Source organism: Pristis pectinata, chromosome 9, assembly GCF_009764475.1.
Source record: "Pristis pectinata isolate sPriPec2 chromosome 9, sPriPec2.1.pri, whole genome shotgun sequence".
Classification (NCBI taxonomy): Eukaryota; Metazoa; Chordata; class Chondrichthyes; order Rhinopristiformes; family Pristidae; genus Pristis; species Pristis pectinata.
In genome coordinates, this window is record NC_067413.1 from 120,594 (window position 1) to 139,152 (window position 18,559).

Here is an 18,559-nt window from a genome sequence, read left to right on the forward strand (position 1 = left end):
TTCTGCCCCTCCGACCATCAGATTTCTGAACAAATCCATGACCCCATCAACACTACCTCATTATGATCTTTTCTTACTGCACTATTTATTTATTTTTGTAATTTATAGATTTTTGTGTCTATAAATTACAAACATAAGCAAATAGCTGCAAAACAACAAATTTCATATCATATGTCAATGATAATAAATCTGATCCTGCTCCGACTCTCTGATAGAATTTTACTCCAGACTCCCCAACAGCCACTGGGACATTGAGGAACAGATATGCAGGCAAATTAGGGAAAGGTGTAGAAACAACAGGGTTGTTGTCATGGGTGATTTCAACTTCCCTAATAATAGACTGGGACCTCCTGCAGCAGTATTTGTTGGATGCACTCAGGATGGTTTCTTAAATTAGTATGTAGATAGTCCAACAACAGGTGGGGCCGTACAAGACCTGGTGTTGGGAAATGAGCCTGGCCAGGTGACTGACCTCTCAGTAGAACAGTTAGGGAATAGTGACCACAACTCCCCATGTTTTAAGACAGCTATAGAAGCTTTTTCCCAGGCTGACAATGGCTAACACAAGGGGACATAATTTTAAGGTGACTGGAAAAAGATACAAGGGGGATGTCAGGGGTAAGTTTTTTTTACACACAGAGTGGTGGGTGTGTGGAATGCACTGCCAGCAGAGGCTGTGGGGGCAGATACATTAGGGACATTTAAGATACTCTTAGATAGACACATGAATGATCGAGAAATGGAGGGCTAGGTGGGAGGAAAGGGTTAGATAGATCTTAGAGCAGGATAAAATGTCGGCACAACATTGTGAGCCGAAGGGCCTGTACTGTGCTGTAATGTTCTATGTTCTATATAGATAAGGATAAGTATGGACCTTGCAGTAGAGTATTAAATTGGACCAGAGCAAATTAAAAGAGTACTAGGCAAGAACTAGGGAGAGTTAATTGGGAACAGCTGTTTTTGGGCAAGTCCACATCTGATATGTGGAGGGTGTTTAAAGGCCAACTGCACAGTGTACAGGACAGGGACGTTCCAGTAAAAAAGGAAGGACAAGGATGGCAAGGTCAGGGAACCTTGGATGTTGAGGGAGGTGGTGAATTTAGTCAAGAAGAAAAAGTGTACATTACTTAAGGTTGAGGAAGCTAAAATCAAACAGATCCCTTGAGGATTATAAAGAATCTAGAAAAGAACTCAGGAAGGGAATTAGGAGAGCCAGGAGGCACAATACAAAGTCCTTGGCAAGTAGTATCAAAGAGAATCCCATGGCATTCTATACATACATTAAAAGCAAGAGGATAACTAGGGAGCGGGTAGGACCACTCAAGGATACAGGAGGGAATGTGCTTGGAGGCAGAGAATGTGGGCGAGGTCCTAAGGATACTGAGTACTTTGCCTCAGTATTTACCAAAGAGAAGGACGTGGAGGATGGGGAGATCAGTGCAGAGTGTGCTAACATGCTCGGGCATTTTGAGATAAAGAAGGAGGTAGTGTTGGGTCTCTTAAAGAACATTAAGGTGGATAAGTCCCCAGGGCTGGATGGGATATACCCCAGGTTATTGATAGAGGCAAGAAATAAGATTTCTGGGGCCTTAACCAAGATATTTGTGTCTTTTCTAGCCACAGGCAAGGTCCTGCGGGACTGGCGGGTAGCTAATGTTGTTCCATTATTCAAGAAGGGAAATAGGAATAATCCTGGAAACTATAAACTGGTGAGTCTCATGTCAGTGGTAGGGAAGCTATTGGAGAGGATTCTTAGGGATAGAATTTGTGAGCATTTGGAAAACTACAGCCTAAGTAGAGACAGTCATCCATGGCTTTGTGCAGGGCAAATCATGTCTTAACAACTTGACAGAGTTTTTCGAGGAGGTGACGAAGGTGATTGATGAAGGTCGAGCTGTGGATGTTGTCTGTGTGGATTTTAGTAAGGTGCTTGACAAGGTCCCTCATGGGAGGCTCATCCAGAAAATTAAGATGCATGGGATCCATGGAGACTTGGACATTTGGATTCAGAATTGGGTTGCCATAGAAGACAGTAGGTAGTGGTCAATGGGACTTATTCTGGCTGGAGGTGTGGTGTTCCTCAGGCATCTGTACTGGGACATCTGCTGTTTGTGAGAGAGATATATCATGTATTTATAAACAACCTGGATGTGGATGGGTGGGTTAGTAAGTTCGCAGATGATACAAAGATTGGTGGTGTTGTGGACAATATAGAAAATTGCCAAAGGAGATATTGGGATATAGATCAGCTGGAAAAGAATATGGGCAGAGAAATGGCAGATGGAGTTTAAGGTGGACAAATGTGAGGTGTTGCACTTTGGGAGATCAAATGTAAAGGGACAGTATAGTGTTCATTGCAAGACCCTTAACAGTGTTGATGTGCAGAGGGATCTTGGGGTCCAAGTTCATAGCTCGCTGAAAGTGGCTGCACAGGTTGATAGGGTGATAAAGGCGGCATATGGCACGCTTGCCTTTATGAGTTGAGGCATTGAGTTCAAGAGTCAAGAAGTTACATTGCAGCTTTATAAAACTCAAATTAGGGCGCATCTGGAATCTTGCATTCAATTCTGGTCACCCCACTAGAGGAAAGATGTGCAGGCTTTGGAGAGGGTGAAGAAGAGGTTTACCAGGATACTGCCTGGATTAGAGGGCATGTGCTATAAAGGAGATGTTGGACAAACTTGTGTTTTATTCTCTGAAGCAGCAGAGGGTGAGTGGAGACCTGATAGAGGTTTATAAGATTATGAGAGGCATAGATAGACAGCCAGTATCTTTTTCCCCAGAGGGCATGAATTTAAGGTGAGAGGGGGCAAGTTCAAAGGAGATGTGCAAGTGAGTTTTTTTTGCCGCACAGAGTGATGGGTGCCTGGAATGCACTGCCAGGGATGGTAGTGGAGGCAAATTGCAAGATGCTCTTGGATAGGCAAATGAATGTGCAGAGAATAGTAGGATACGGACGTTGTCTCGGCAGAAGGTACTGATTTAATTAGGCATTTAATTACTAGTTTAATTGGTTTGGCACAACATCATGGGCCAAAGGGCCTGTTTCTGTGCTGTACTGTTCTATATAGGAGCAATATTAGGCCATTCAGCCCATTGAGTCTGCTCCACCATTCAACCATGTTTTTTTTTAAACCCCATTCTCCCCATAATCTTTAACCCTCTTACCAATCAGGAACCTATCAATCTCTGCTTTAAATACACCCAATACCAGAGATTCACCACCCTCTGGCTGAAGAAATTCCTCCTCATCTGAGTTTTGAAAGGACATCCCTTTATTTCTGAGGCTGTGCCCTCAGCTCCGAGACTCTCCAACTAATGGAAACACCTTCTCCATGTCCACTCTATCCAGGCTTTTCAGGATCCCATAGATCTGTCCTGGGCCCAACATATTGATGCAATCACATGGAAGGCACACCAGAAGCTCTGCTTCGTAAGGAGTTTGTGGAGATTTGGTATTTCACCAAAGACTCAGAATCAGAATCATCTTTATTATCACTGACATATGTCATGAAATGTGTTGTTTTGCGGCAGCAGCACAGTGCACGGCATAAAGACATAACAATTACTATAAGTTACAAAAATAAATATAGTGCAAAAAAGGAACAACAAGGTTGTGTTAGTGGGTTCATGGACCATTCAGAAATCTGATGGCAGAGGGGAAGAAGCTGTTCCCAAAACGTTGAGTGCAGGTCTTCAGGCTTCCGTACCTCCTCCCTGATGGTAGTAACATGAAGAGGGCATGTCTCAGTTGGTGAGGGTCCTTAGTGATGGATGCCACCTTCTTGAGGCATCGCCTCTTGAAGATGTCCTCGATGGCGGGGAGGGTTGTGTCCATGATGGAGCTGGCTGAGTCTACAACTCTCTGCAGCCTCTTTCGATCCCGCGCATTGGAGCCTCTATACCAGGCAGTGATGCAACCCGTCAGAATGCTCTCCACTGTACATCTGTGGAAATTTACAAGAGTCTTTGGTGACGTCCCAAATCTCCTCAAACTCCTAATGAAGTGCAGCCACTGGCATGCATCAAATTTCTATAGATGTATGAGGAAGAGCATTCTGGCTGTTTGCATCACAGCCTTGTATGGATGCCTCAATGTACAGGATCACAAGAGGCTGCAGAGGGTTGTAGACTCAGCCAGCTCCATCACAGGCACCACCTTCACTACCATCACCATCGAGGACATCAAGAGGCGGTGCCTCAAGAAGGCAGCATCCATCATTAAGGACCCTCATCATCTGGAACATGCCCTCTTCACATTACTACCATTGGGGAGGAGGCACAGGAGCCTGAAGATCCACACTCAACCTTTCAGGAACAGCTTCTTTCCCTCTGCCATCAGATTTCTGAAAGGTCCATGAATCCTGAACTCGAGAGGGACCAATATCCTTGCGGACATGTTTACCGGAGCTGTTGGGGAGGGTTTAAACTAAGTTGGCAGGGGGATGGGAACCAGAGTGTTAAGTCGGATGATGGAGCAGTTGGTGTAAAGGTAGATGCACTATGTGGAGAGACAGCGAGTAAGGATAGACAGTGGATAGTTCATAAACGCAGTCAGTTGGATGGATTGAAATGTCTTTACTTTAATACAAGAAATACTAAGAATGAGGGTGATGAACTCAGAGCATGGAATTACAATGTTGTGGCCATTACAGAGACTTGGCTGTCGCAAGGGCAAGATTGGCTGCTTGATGTTCTGGGGTTTAAATGTTTCAAAAGAGATAGGGAAGGAGGTTAAAGGAGGGGAGGTGGCATTGCTAATCAGGGATAGTATTACAGCAGCAGAAAGGTAGGATATTATGGAGGGATCACCTACTGAGTCAGTGTGTGCGGAGGAAACAGGAAGGGAGTGATCACTCTATTGGGACTATTCTATAGCCACCAAGACACCGAGGAACAGATAAGTAGGCAGATTTTCGAAAGGTGCTAAAATAACAGGGTTGTTGTCATGGAGACTTCAACTTCCCTAATATTGATTGGCACCACCTCAATGCAAAAGGTTTAGATGGGGCAAAATTTGTTAGGTGTGTCCAGGAAGGATTCCTGACGCAGTATGTGGACAAGCCGACTGGAGGAGAGACCAAACTGGATCTAGTGCTAGGTAATGAACCTGGTCAGGTGACAGAGCTCTTTGTGGGTAAGCATTTCGGAGATGGCGACCACAACTCCCTGACCTCTCGCATCGCCATGGACAGGGATAGGAGCAGACGATAAGGAAAAGTTTTTAAATTGGGGGAGGGCTAATTATGAAGGTATCATAAGGGTCTCAGGACTGTAAATTGGAAACAGATATTTTCAGGGAAATGCACAGCAGAAATGTGGAGGCTGTTTAGGGAAACTTGCATGGGATTCTGGATAGGTTTGTCCCACTGAGACAGGGAAAGGAGGGTAGGGTAAAGGATCCATGGTTGACAAGAGAGGTGATATATTTATTCAAGAGGAAGAAGGAAGCATACATAAGCTTTAGAAAGCAAAGATCAGGCAAGGCTCTTGAGAATTATAAGGAAGACAGGAATGAAATTAAGAAGGAACTTAGGAGAGCTAGAAGGGAACATGAGAAGGCCTTGGCGAATAGAATTAAAGAAAACCCCAAGGCATTCTACACATACATGAGGAACAGGAGGATGACTAGTGTGAGGGTAGGACCGCTCAGGGATAAAGGGTGGGAACATGGAGGTGGAGGAGGTAGGGAGGTCCTTAACGAATACTTTGCTTCAGTGTTTACCAGGGAGAGGGACTTGGATGAATGTCAGGTCAGCGTAGAACAGGCTAATGTGCTGGAGCATGTTGAGGTTAAGAAAGAGGTAGTGTTGGAGCTTCTGAAAAACATTAGGATAGACAAGTCCCCAGGCCCAGATGGGATATACCTCAGGTGACTATGGGAAGTGAGGGAAGAGATTGCTTGGGCATTGACGATCTTTGCGTCCTCCCTGGCCACAGGAGTGGTACCAGAGGATTGGAGGATGGCTAATGTTGTTCCATTGTTCAAGAAAGGTAGTAGGGATAATCCTGGGAATTTTTGACCAGTGAGTCAAGTCAGTGGTGGGCAAGCTATTGGAGAGGATTCTTAGGAACAGGATTTATGAGCATTTGGAGAAGCATAGTCTTATTGGGGATGGCCAGCATGGATTTGAGGGGCAGGTTGTGCTCACGAGCCTAATTGAGTTTTTGAACAAGTGACAAAACAAATATATGAAGGTAGAGCAGTGGATGTGGTGTATATGGACTTTAGTAAAGTGTTTGACAAGGAAACTTGGCTGTGTGATTCGGAATCGGCTTACCCACAGAAGGCAGAGGGTGGTAATAGATGCAGAATATTCTGCCTGGAGGTTGGTGACTAGTGGTGTTCCACAGGGATCTGTTCTGGGACCCCTGCTCTTTGTGATTTTTATAAATGACTGGGATGAGGAAGTGGAGGGATGGATTAATAAGGTGGCAGATGACACAAAGGTTGGAGGTGTTGTGGATAGTGTAGAAGGTTGTCATAGGTTACAATGGGATGTAGGAAGGATGCAGAGTTGGGTGGAGAAGTGCGGATGGAGTTCAAATCTGGAAAAGTGTGAAGTGATACACTTTGGAAGAACGAGGATTAAGGCAGAGTACAAGGTTAATGGCAGGATTTTGAGCAGTGTGCTGGAACAATGGGATCATGGGGTCCAAGTCCATAGAGCCCTCAAAGTTGCTGCACAAGTTGATAGGGTAGTTAAGAAGGCGTATGGTGTGCTGGCCCTCATTAGTCAGGGGATTGAGTTCAAGAGCTGCGAGGTAATGTTGCAGCTCTATAGAACTCTGGTTAGACCACACTTGCAGTATTGTGTTCAGTTCTGGTTGCCTCATTATAGGAAGGATGTGGAAGCTTCAGAGAGGGTGCAGAGGAGATTTACCAGGATGCTGCGTGAATTAGAGAACATGTCTTGTGAGGAAAGGTTGAGGGAACTAGGGCTGTTCTGTTTGGAGCAACGCAGGATGAGAGACAACTTGATAGAGGTGTGTAAGATTAATAGGGGCACAGATAGAGTGGACAGCCACCACCTGTTCCACTGGGCAGTAATAGCAAATACCAGAGGACATCCGTTTAAGGTCAAAGCAGGAATGTTCAGGGGAGATGTCAGAGGTAGGTTCTTTACGCAGAGAATGGTGGGTGCCTGGAACACACTGCCGGGGGTGGTGGTAGAGGCTGATACAATAGGGACATTTAAAAGGCTCTTAGATAAGCACATGGAAATAAGAAAAATGGAGGTTTGTGGGCTGTGCAGGAGGGAAGGGTTAGATTGATCATGGAGGAGGTGTCTGTATAGTCCGGCACAACGTCATGGGCCAAAGGGCCTGTACTGTGCTGTCCTGTACTATGTTCTAACCCATGAACACTACATTGTTATTTACTTAAATGCAAGAAGTGTCAGGAATAAGGGAGATGAACTGAGGGCTTGGATAAGTATGGGGGACTATGATATTGTGGCTATTACTGAGACGTGGCTGGCGTCAGGGCAGGAGTGGATATTGAATATTCCTGGTTTTCGGAGTTTTAAGAGGGATAGGGAAGGGGGGAGAAGAGGAGGAGGGGTGGCGATACTGGTCAGGGACACTGTTACGGCCGTGGAAAGGATATATGTTGTAGAAGGATCATCTCTAGAGTCTGTATGGGTGGAAGTAAGGAACAAGAAAGGAGCAGTTACTCTACTAGGATTATTCTATAGGCTCCCCAGTAGCAGTAGAGATATAGAGGAGCAGATTGGCAGGCAGTGTTTGGAGAGAAGCAAAAATAACAGGGTTGTTATAATGGGAGACTTCAACTTCCCAAATATAGACTGGAACCTGCTTAGTGCCAAAAGGTTTAGATGGGACAGAATTTGTTAAATGTGTCCAGGAGGGATTCCTGACGCAGTATGTTGACAGGCCGACTAGAGGGAACGCTATGTTAGATCTAGTTTTAGGAAATGAACCGGGACAGGTGAAGGATCTATTGGTGGGTGAGCATTTGGGGGACAGTGACCGTTGCTCCATAACCTTTAAAATTGTCATGGACAGGGACAGGTGCAGAGAGGACAAGAAGATATTTAATTGGGGAAGGGTGAACTATGAGGCTATAAGGAGAGAACTTGGGAGTGTAAAGTGGGATGTCCTTTTTGAAGGGAAATGTACCATGGAGATGTGGTCGATGTTCAGGGATCTTATGCAGGATGTTAGGGATAATATGTCCTGGTGAGGCAGAGAAGGAATGGCAGGGTGAAGGAGCCGTGGGTGACGAGAGAGGTTGAACGACTAGTTAGGGAGAAGAAGGTAGCGTACATAAGGTATAAGCAGCAAAGTTCAGACGGGGCCCGTGAGGAATATAGGGTAGCGAGGAAGGAACTTAAGAAAGGGCTGAGGAGAGCTAGAAGGGGACATGAAAAGGCATTGGCTAGTAAGGTTAAGGAAAATTCCAAGGCCTTTTTCACCTACGTGAAGGGTAGGAGGATGGCTAGGGTAAAGGTAGGTCCGATTAAAGACAAAGGTGGGAGAATGTGCCTGGAGGCGGCGGAAGTGGGAGAAGTTCTCAATGAATACTTCTCTTCGGTATTCACCGAGGAGAGGGGTCTTGATGACGCGGAAGGGACTGCTGGTAAGGGTAATGTTTTTGAGGTTGTAGATATCAAGAGAGAGAGGATGTGTTGAAGTCGTTAAATAATATCAAGACAGATAAATCTCCGGGGCCTGACGGGATATTCCCCAGGCTGCTTCGAGAGGCGAGGGAGGAGATTGCTGAACCGCTGGTAAGGATCTTTGAGTTCTCATTGTCCACGGGGATGGTGCTGGAGGATTGGGGGGTGCCGAATATTGTCCCCTTGTTCAAAAAATGTAGTAGGGATAGTCCAGGGAATTACAGACCAGTGAGCCTTATGTCTGTGGTGGGTAAGCTGTTAGAAAGGATTCTAAGGGATAGGATCAATGAACACCTGGAGAATAATGGACTGATTAGGGACAGCCAGCATGGATTTGTGAAGTGATGATGCAGCTTTACAAAACTCTAGTTAGACCACACTTAGAGTACTGTGTTCAGTTTTGGTTGCCGCATTATAGGAAGGATGTGGAGGTGTTGGAGAGAGTGCAGAGGAGATTTACCAGGATGCTGCCTGGCTTAGAGCGTATGGAATATGAGGAGAGGCTTAAGGTGCTAGGGCTTTATTCACTGGAAAGGAGGAGGATGAGGGGAGACATGATAGAGGTATATAAAATATTGAGAGGAATAGATAGAGTAGACAGCCAGCACCTCCTTCCCAGGGCACCAATGCACCAGGGCATGGCTTTAAGGTTATGGGTGGGAGGTTCAGGGGAGATGTCAGGGGGAGGTTTTTCCACCCAGAGAGTGGTTGGTGCATGGAATGCACTGCCTGGGGTGATGGTGGAGGCAGATACATTGGACAGGTTCAAGAGTTTGTTGGATAGGCACATGGAGGAATGTGAGATAGAGGGATATGCGGGAGGAAAGGTTTAGATAGTGTGAGGGTGGTTTGATGGATGGCACAACATGGTGGGCAGAAAGGCCTGTTTTGTGCTGTATGGTTCTATGGTTATTGCTCTTTAGCACTATTTATTTACTTTTGTAACTTATGGTAATTTTTATGTCTTGCATTGTACTGCTGCCAGAAAACAACAAATGTCACGACATACAAGTCAGTGATAATAAACCTGATTCTGATTCAATGAGATCCCCCCTCATACTTCTGAACTCCATCAACTACAGGCCCAGAGATATAAAACACTCCTCTAAGTTAAGCCTTTCATTCCTGGGATCATTCTTGTGAACCTCCTCTGGACCCTCTCCAACGCCAGCACATCCTTCCTTAGATATGGGGCCCAAAGCTGCTCACAATACTCCAAATGTGGTCTGACCAATGCCTTATAAAACCTCAGCAGTAGATTTTGCTTTTATATTCTGGTCCTCTCCAAATGAATGCTAACATGGCATTTGCCTTCCTTACTACCAACTCAACCTGCAAATTAACCTTGAGGGAATCTTGAACTAGGACTCCCAAGTCCCTTTACACCTCTGACTTCTGAATTTTCTCCACGTTTGGAAAATAGTCTGCACCTTTATTCTTCCTACCAAAGTGCATAACCCCACACTTCCCTACACTGTATTCCATCTGCCACTTCTTTGCTCACTCTCCCAACAGGGTCCGGGATGTTTCAGATTGCATCCAAGATATCCTGAAGGGGGAGGAAAAACAGCCAGAGGTCATGGTACATATTGGTACCAACGACATAGGTAGGGAAAGGAATGAGGTCCTGAAAAGAGACTATAGAGAATTAGGAAGGAAGTTGAGAAGCAGGACCTCAAAGGTAGTAATTTCCGGATTACTGCCTGTGCTAAGTGACAGTGGGTATAGGAACAGAATGAGGAGGAGGTTAAATGTGTGGTTGAGGGATTGGAGTAAGGAGCAGGGATTCAGTTTTCTGGATCATTGGGGCCTCTTTTGGGGCAGGTATGACCTGTTAAAGAGGACGGGTTGCACTTGAATCCCAGGGGGACCAACATACTGGCGGGGAGGTTTGCTAAGGCTACTGGGGAGAGTTTAAACTAGAATTGTTGGGGGGTGGGATCCGTACTGGATAGACAGGGGAAGAGGTGTTTGGCTCTCAAATAGAAGAGGCTAGGAATAAGTACGATAGGCAGGTGATAGAGAAGGGATGTGTTCAGACAGGCTTGAGATGTGTCTATTTTAACGCAAGGAGTATTGTGAACAAGGTAGATGAGCTTAGAGCTTGGATCGATACTCGGAGCTATGATGTGGTGGCCATTACGGAGACTTGGATGGCTCCGGGGCTGGAATGGTTGATTCAAGTGCCGGGTTTTAGATGTTTCAGGAAGGACAGGGAGGGAGGCAAGAGAGGTGGGGGAGTGGGACTGTTGATCAGAGATAGTGTCACAGCTGTGGAAAAGGTGGATGTTGTGGAGGGATTGTCTACGGAGTTTCTGTGAGTGGAGGTTAGGAACAGGAAGGGGTCAATAACTTTACTGGGTGTTTTTTATAGGCTGCCCAATAGCGACAGGGTTATTGAGGAGCAGATAGGAAAGCAGATCCTAGAAAGGTGTGAGAATAACAGTTGTTGTGATGGGGGATTTTAATTTCCCAAACATCGATTGGCATCTCCAGACAGTGAGGGGTTTAGATGGGGTGGAGTTTGTTAGGTGTGTTCAGGAAGGTTTCTTGATACAGTATGTAGACAGGCCTACAAGAGGAGAGGTTGTGCTTGATTTGATATTGGGTAATGAACCTGGTCAGGTGTCAGATCTCTCAGTGGGTGAATATTTTGGTGATAGTGATCATAATTCTCTCTCCTTTACATTAGCACTAGAGAGGGATAGGAACAGACAGGCTAGAAAGGTGTTTACTTGGAGTAAAGGGAATTATGAGGTTCTCAGGCAGGAAATTGGAAGATTAAATTGGGAACAGATGTTCTCTGGGAAAAGTACAGAAGATATGTGGCAAATATTCAGGGGGTATTTGTGTGGAGCTCTGCATAGACATGTTCCGATGAGACAGGGGAGTCATGATAGGATACAGGAACCGTGGGGTACAAAGGCTATAATAAATCTAGTCAAAAGGAAAAGAAAAGCATACAAAAGGTACAGAGAGCGAGGTAATGTTAGAGATCTGGAGGAGTACAAGGCTAAAAGAGGGAATTTAAGAGATTAGGAGAGCCAGAAGGGGACATGAGAAGGCCTTGGCGGGCAGGATTAAGGAAAACCCCAAGGCATTCTACTAGTATGTGAAGAGTAAGAGGATGAGATGCGAAAGGATAGGGCCTATCAAGTGCAGCAGTGGGAAAGTGTGTATGGATCCAGAAGAAATAGCGGAGGTACTTAATGAATACGTCAGTATTCACCACAGAGAAAGATCTGGGGGATTGTAGTGGGGACTTGCAGCGGCCTGAAAAGCTTGAGCATGTAGATATTAGAAAAGAGGTGGTGCTGAAACTTTTGGAAAGCATCAAGTTAGATAAGTCACCGGGACCGGATGAGATGTACCCCAGGTTGCTGTGGGAGGTGAGGGAGGAGATTGCAGAGCCTCTGATGATGATCTTTGCATCGTCCATGGAGATGGGAAAGGTTCCGGAAGATCGGAGGGTTGCGGATGTTGTTCCCTTATTCAAGGAGGGGAGTAGGGATCGCCCAGGAAATTATAGACTGGTGAGTCTTACCTCTGGTTGGTAAGCCAGTGGAGAAGATCCTGAGGGGCAGGATTTATGAACATTTGGAGAGATATAATATGATTAGGAATAGTCAGCATGGTTTTGTTAAGGGCAGGTCCTGTCTTACGAGCCTGACTGAATTTTTTGAGGATGTGGCTAAGCACGTCGATGAAGGGAGAGCAGTAGATGTAGTGTATATGGATTTCAGCAAGGTGTTTGATAAGGTACCCCATGCGAGGCTTATGGAGAAGGTGAGGAGACAGGGGATCCAAGGGGACATTGCAGTGTGGATCCAGAGCTGGCTGGCCCACAGAAGGTGAAGAGTGGTTGTTGAAGGGTCGTATTCTGAGTGGAGGTCAGTGACCAGTGGTGTACCTCAGGGATCTGTACTGGGACCCTTACTCTGTGATTTTTATAAACGACCTGGATGAGGAAGTGGAGGGGTGGGTTACTAAGTTTGCGGATGACACAAAGATTGGGGGGTTGTGGATAGTTTGGAGGGCTGTCAGAGGTTACAGAGGGACATAGATAGGATGCAGAGTTGGGCTGAGAAGCAGCAGATGGAGTTCAACCCAGATAAGTGTGAAGTGGTTTATTTTGGTAGGTCAAATATGTTGGCGGAATATAGTATTAATGGTAGGACTCTTGGCAGTGTGGAGGATCAGAGGGATATTGGGGTCCAAGTCCATAGGACGCTCAAAGTAGCTGCACAGGTTGACTCTGTGGTTAAGGCGGCATATGGTGTATTGTTCTTCATCAATTGTAGGAGCCAGGAGGTATTGTTGCAGCTATATAGGTCCCTGGTCATACCCCACTTGGAGTACTGTGCTCAGTTCTGGTCGCCTCACTACAGGAGAGATGTGGAAGCCATAGAGAGGGTGCAGAGGAGATTTACAAGGATGCTGCCTGGAATGCAGAGCATGCCTTATGAAAGCAAGTTGAGGGAACTCGGCCTTTTCTCCTCGGAGAGACGGAGGATGAGGGGGGACCTGATAGAGGTGTATAAGATGATGAGAGGTATTGATCGGGTAGATAGTCAGAGGCTTTTCTCCAGGGCTGAATTGGTGGCCACAAGAGGACATAGGTTTAATGTGCTGGGGAGTAGATATAGAGGAGATGTCAGCGGTAAGTTTTTTTTACTCAGAGAGAGGTGAGTTCATGGAATGGGCTGCCGGAAACGGTGGTGGAGGCAGATACGATAGGGTCTTTCAAGAGACTGTTAGATAGATACATGGAGCTGAGTAAAATAGAGGGCTATGGGGAAGCCTAGTAATTATAGGGTAGGGACATGTTCGGCACAGCTTTGTGGGCTGGAATTGTGTTGTAGTTTTTGTACGTTTCTATGTTTCTAAGTCCTTCTGCAGACTCCTTGCCCCTGTGACTCTAACTGCTCCTCCACCTATCTTGGTATTGTCTGCAAACTTGGCCACAAAGCCATTAGATCCTTCTTCCAGATCATTAATGTATAAAATGAAAAGTTCCAGTCTCAACACTGACCCCTGTGGAATGCCACTAGTTTCAGCAATCCTGAAACACAGAGACCCAGTACCGATCTGTTCGGCACTCTACTGGGCACAGGCCTCCAATCTGAAAAACGATCCTCCACTACCACTAAGTCGGTTTTATATCAAACTAATTGGTTCAGTCTGGATCCCATGTGTTCTAACCTTCCAGAGTAGTCCACCAAGTCTTATCAAAGGCCTATCCAAAGTTCATGGAGACAATATCTATCACCCTGCCCTCGTCAATCCTCTTGGTCACCTCTTCAAAAAACTCAATCAAATTCATGAGACAAGATATCCCATGCACAAAGCCATGCTGACTCTCCCTCATCAGTCATCTGGACCATCTCACCTCTGGAATATCTGGATATCTGGTAAAGGCACCTATGTCAGACTATTGTTCATTGACTACAGCTCCTCCTTCAATACTAAAATTCCAAGCAAACTCATCTCCAAACTCCTTGACCTAGGACTCAACACCTCCCTTTGCAGCTTGATCCTTGACTTCCTGATCAACAGACCGCAATCAGTGAGGATGGGCAGCAACACCTTCGCCATGATTATCCTCAACACTGGTGCCCCACAAGGCTGCATCTTCAGCCCCCTACTCTACCCCCTGTACACTCAACTGCATGGCCAGATTCTGTTCTAGCTCCATTTACAAGTTTCAGGATGACACCACTGTAGTGGACCATATCTCAAATATGGATGAGTCGGAGTACAGGAAGGCGATAGAGCGCTTCTGTCATGACACCATGTCATGACAACAACTTTTCCCTCAATGTCAGCAAAACAAAAGAGCTGGTCATTGACTTCAGGAAGGGGGGGCGGTGCACCCCGCTACACTCATTGCCTAATATCAGGTCTATCTACATATTGTTTCAAGAAACCCTCCTCGATGCATCAAGCATATTCTGCCCCATCTAAGCCCCCGGTACTATCGAGTCCCAGTCGATGTTGGGGAAGTTAAAAATTACCCAGTACAATAATCTTGTTGTTCTAACATCTTTTCATGATCTGCCTGCATATGTTACTTTCGGTCCTTCAGGCTGTTGGGAGACCTATAGTATAACCCATCATCGTGAATGCCTTTCTCATTCCCGAGTTCTACCTATACCATCTCCTCAGATGAGTCTTCCAAAATGACCTCCCTTTGAGCAGCCATGACATTCTTCCAAATCTCTGTCATGTCTGAAATATCTATAACCTGGAATGTTGAGGTTGCGGCCTTGTCCCTCTCTCAACCGAATGTCTGTAATTGCTGCAATATCGTATATCTGTGTACTAATCCAGGATCTAAACTCATCCGCCTTATCTGCAATGCTCCTTGCATTAAAATAAATACACCTTGGACCGTCATTCCTGCCACATTCATCATCCTGGCCGCGTCTGTTTTTCCTATTAGATTTACTTGACTTAACCTCCACCTTCTCTTCAATCACGCCATCTGCTGATCTCATCCTGGCATTTATATCCTATGCCTATGACAATAAACTTGAACTTGAAACTTGAACTACATAAGTTGTTAGTACCAATGTGGACAACAATCTCTGGCTGCTCACCCACCCCTTTCAGAATGCCCTGTACCACTCAGAGACTTCCTTGACCCTGGCACCAGGGAAGCAACATACCATCGTGGAGTCTCACTCAAGGCCACAGAAATGCCTGTCTGTGTCCCTGACTAAAGAGTCCCCTATCGCTTGTTTCATCCTTGACGTTCCTTGCCCTACAACAGAGACAGTTGTGGTGCCACTGATCTGGCTAACAGTATCCAAAGTAGTATACCTGTTAAAGAGGGGAATAGCCACAGGGGGCCTACCTGTCACTCCTTGTGGTCACCTATCTATTTGGCTGAACCTGTGGAGTGACCGCCTCCCTGAGACTCTTGTCCTGAACCATCTCTGCCTCCTGTATGCTTCTCAGTGAATCCAGCTGCCACTGCAACTGATCCATGTGGTCTGAGAGGAGCTGCAGCTGGACAGGGACACTAGACTGCTCCCTGATCTCCCACATTTCACAGAAGGAGCATCCACTCCACTTATGGCTATTTCTGCTCTTCAAGTTACTATTGGATTCAAAGAAAGAAAAAACCTTACCTGGACTCACCTTGTCACCACTCAACCTCCTCACTTGTTCAGTACTGAAATAAACCAGTGAACAAAGGAATGAGTCTTGACTATCATGGGGTGTGAAAGGTATTTGAGGTCCCACAACAAATGGAAAATAAATGTTAGCTTGTCAGCATTGTCTACACTTTGACAAAGTGTGACCACTGTCTGGTTAGGAGTCGACAGAATGAGCCCCAGACACACCAACAGGAGAGGCTGCAGAGAAGAAACCAACACTGACCTGGGCATGGCTGATGGTAACATGGCTCCAATTCCTGTCGCTCTTCTCCTGTTTTTGAGCAGCTCCTGCTTCGATAGCCTGCCCCACAGGTGAGGGAACATGAACTCCAAGCAGACCAATGGCAGGTATCACCATCTTGCAGCAATGGAAACAGATCAGTTACTCCTTAATTCCTCCCTTTCTTGCTCTCTTCCTCCCTCTCCTCCCTGTCACCACATCCCTCCCCCCACCTCACTCCATCCCCCCATCTCACTGCCTGGGTTTTCATTTGTCCTTTTTTATGTATTTATGCCCTGTTCACTAAAGGAGGACAAATCCAATCAGGCTAATTACTGGCCTATTAGTTTACTCTCAATCAGCAAAGTGATGGAACTATTATTGACAGTGCTATCAAATAACACACACTCAACCTCAACAAAGTTACATGCCCCATTTGTAGTTTTCCAGGAACACAAAAAACAGGAGCAGGAGTAGGCCACTCGGCCCCTCAAGCCTGTCCTACCATTTAATATGATCATGGCTGATACATGCTGGCCTCAACTCCTCTGCTGTGCCAGTTCCCCATAATCCTCAATCCCTTGATCAGCTTCAGATCTCATCACAGCTCTGGTTCTGACCATCTTCTACCACGTGTCTCTCCCCCTCCTCCAACTCCCAGTATCTCCATCCTCCAGTTCTGACCTTCTTACCTGGACAGTGTGGGCTGCTGCAGTTCTTGGTTTGAATACTGTGACCTTCACACTCTGAGCCCTCATTCCGAGGTGGGGGATTGATGCAAGCCCTTGTGCTGGTCTGTGACGCCCAACCACAGGTTACCGGACAGTCGGACCATGGTGACCAAGGTGTCCACCCTCCATCCACTAATAGGAAAGGTAAAGGCAGAGGGAGAGAGTCATGTTAGTCAAGCCATTACATGACCTGGTCCAATGGCAGGAGGTGATGGGTGTGACATTTGGATGAAGGTAAGCCAACCATTTTCTTTCAAGTAATCGAGTGAAATGAAATGTCACTAATTGTTTTAAATGTGCATGTTTCTATGTCTCTTATAGACTTTAATTTTATGCCTTAATGACTACTGCTGGGTGGTTCTGACATCCACCATCATGAAGTGTTTTGAGAGGCTGGTCATGGCACGCATTAACTCCAGCCTCCCAAACAATCTCGACCCACTGCAATTTGCCTACTGCCAAAACAGGTCTACAGTGCATGCCATCTCTCTGGCCCTACACTCATCTCTGGAGAATCTGGACAGTAAAGACACCTACATTAGACTATTGTTTATTGACTACAGCTCCACCTTCAATACTATAATTCCAAGCAAACTCATCACCAAACTCCAACACCTGGGACTCAACACCTCCCCCTGCAACTGGATCCTTAACTTTCCGACCATCAGACCGCAACCAGTGAAGATAGGCAGCAACACATCTGTCATGATTATTCTCAACACTGGTGCCCACAAGGCAGTGTCCTCAGCCATCAATCCTGGCAGCATACTTGTAAATCTCCTCTGCACCCTTTCTATGGCTTCCACATCCTTCCTGTAGTGAGGTGACCTGAACTGAGCACAGTACTCCAAGTGGGGTCTGACCAGGGTCCTATATAGCTGCAGCATTACCTCTCGGCTCCTAAATTCAATTCTATGATTGAGGAAAGACAATACACCATACGCCTTCTTAACCACAGAGTCAACCTGTGCAGCTGTTTTGAGCATCCTATGGACTCGGACCCCAAGATCCCTTTGATCCTCCACACTGCCAAGAGTCCTACTATTAATAGAACATAGAACAATTACAGCACAATTCAGGCCCTTCGGCCCACAAAGCTGTGCCAAACATGTCCCTACCCTAGAAATTACTAGGCTTACCCATAGCCCTCCATTTTACTCAGATTAATACAATACTCTGCCATCATATTTGACCTACCAAAATAAACCACTTCACACTTATCTGGGTTGAACTCCATCTGCCACTTCTCAGCCCAGTTTTGCATCCTAATATGTCCCACTGTAACCTCGGACAGCCCTCCAGACTATCTACAATACCTCCAACCTTTGTGTCATCCGTAAACTTACTGACCCATCCCTCCACTTCCTCATCCAGGTTGTTTATAAAAATCACAAAGACTAAGGGTCCCAGAACGGGTTGACTCTGTGGTTAAGAAGGCATATGATGTATTGTCTTTCATCAATCGGGGAATTGAATTTAGGAGCCGAGAGGTATTGTTGCAGCTATATAGGACCCTGGTCAGACCCCACTTGGAGTACTATGCTCAGTTCTGGTCACCTCACTACAAGAAGGATGTGGAAGCCAAAGAAAGGGTGCAGAGGAGATTTATAAGGATGCTGCCTGGAATGCGGAGCATGCCTTATGAAAGCAGGTTGAGGGAACTCGGCCTTTTCTCCTTGGAGAGATGGAGGATGAGGGGGGATCTGATAGAGGTACATAAGATGATGAGAGGCATTGATCGGGTAGATAGTCAGAGGCTTTTCCCCAGGGCTGAAATGGTTGCCACAAGAGGACATAGGTTTA

General features: G+C 46.0%; 1 protein-coding gene across 1 annotated transcript in view; it reads right to left on the reverse strand.

Annotated features, from left to right (window-relative positions):
* Positions 1-18,559, reverse strand: part of sspo (SCO-spondin) — a 358,698-nt gene that overhangs the window by 107,742 nt on the left and 232,397 nt on the right. Inside the window, 2 exon segments of the mRNA XM_052023421.1 lie at positions 16,029-16,163; positions 16,718-16,888. Coding sequence (XP_051879381.1) covers positions 16,029-16,163; positions 16,718-16,888 — 306 coding nt within the window.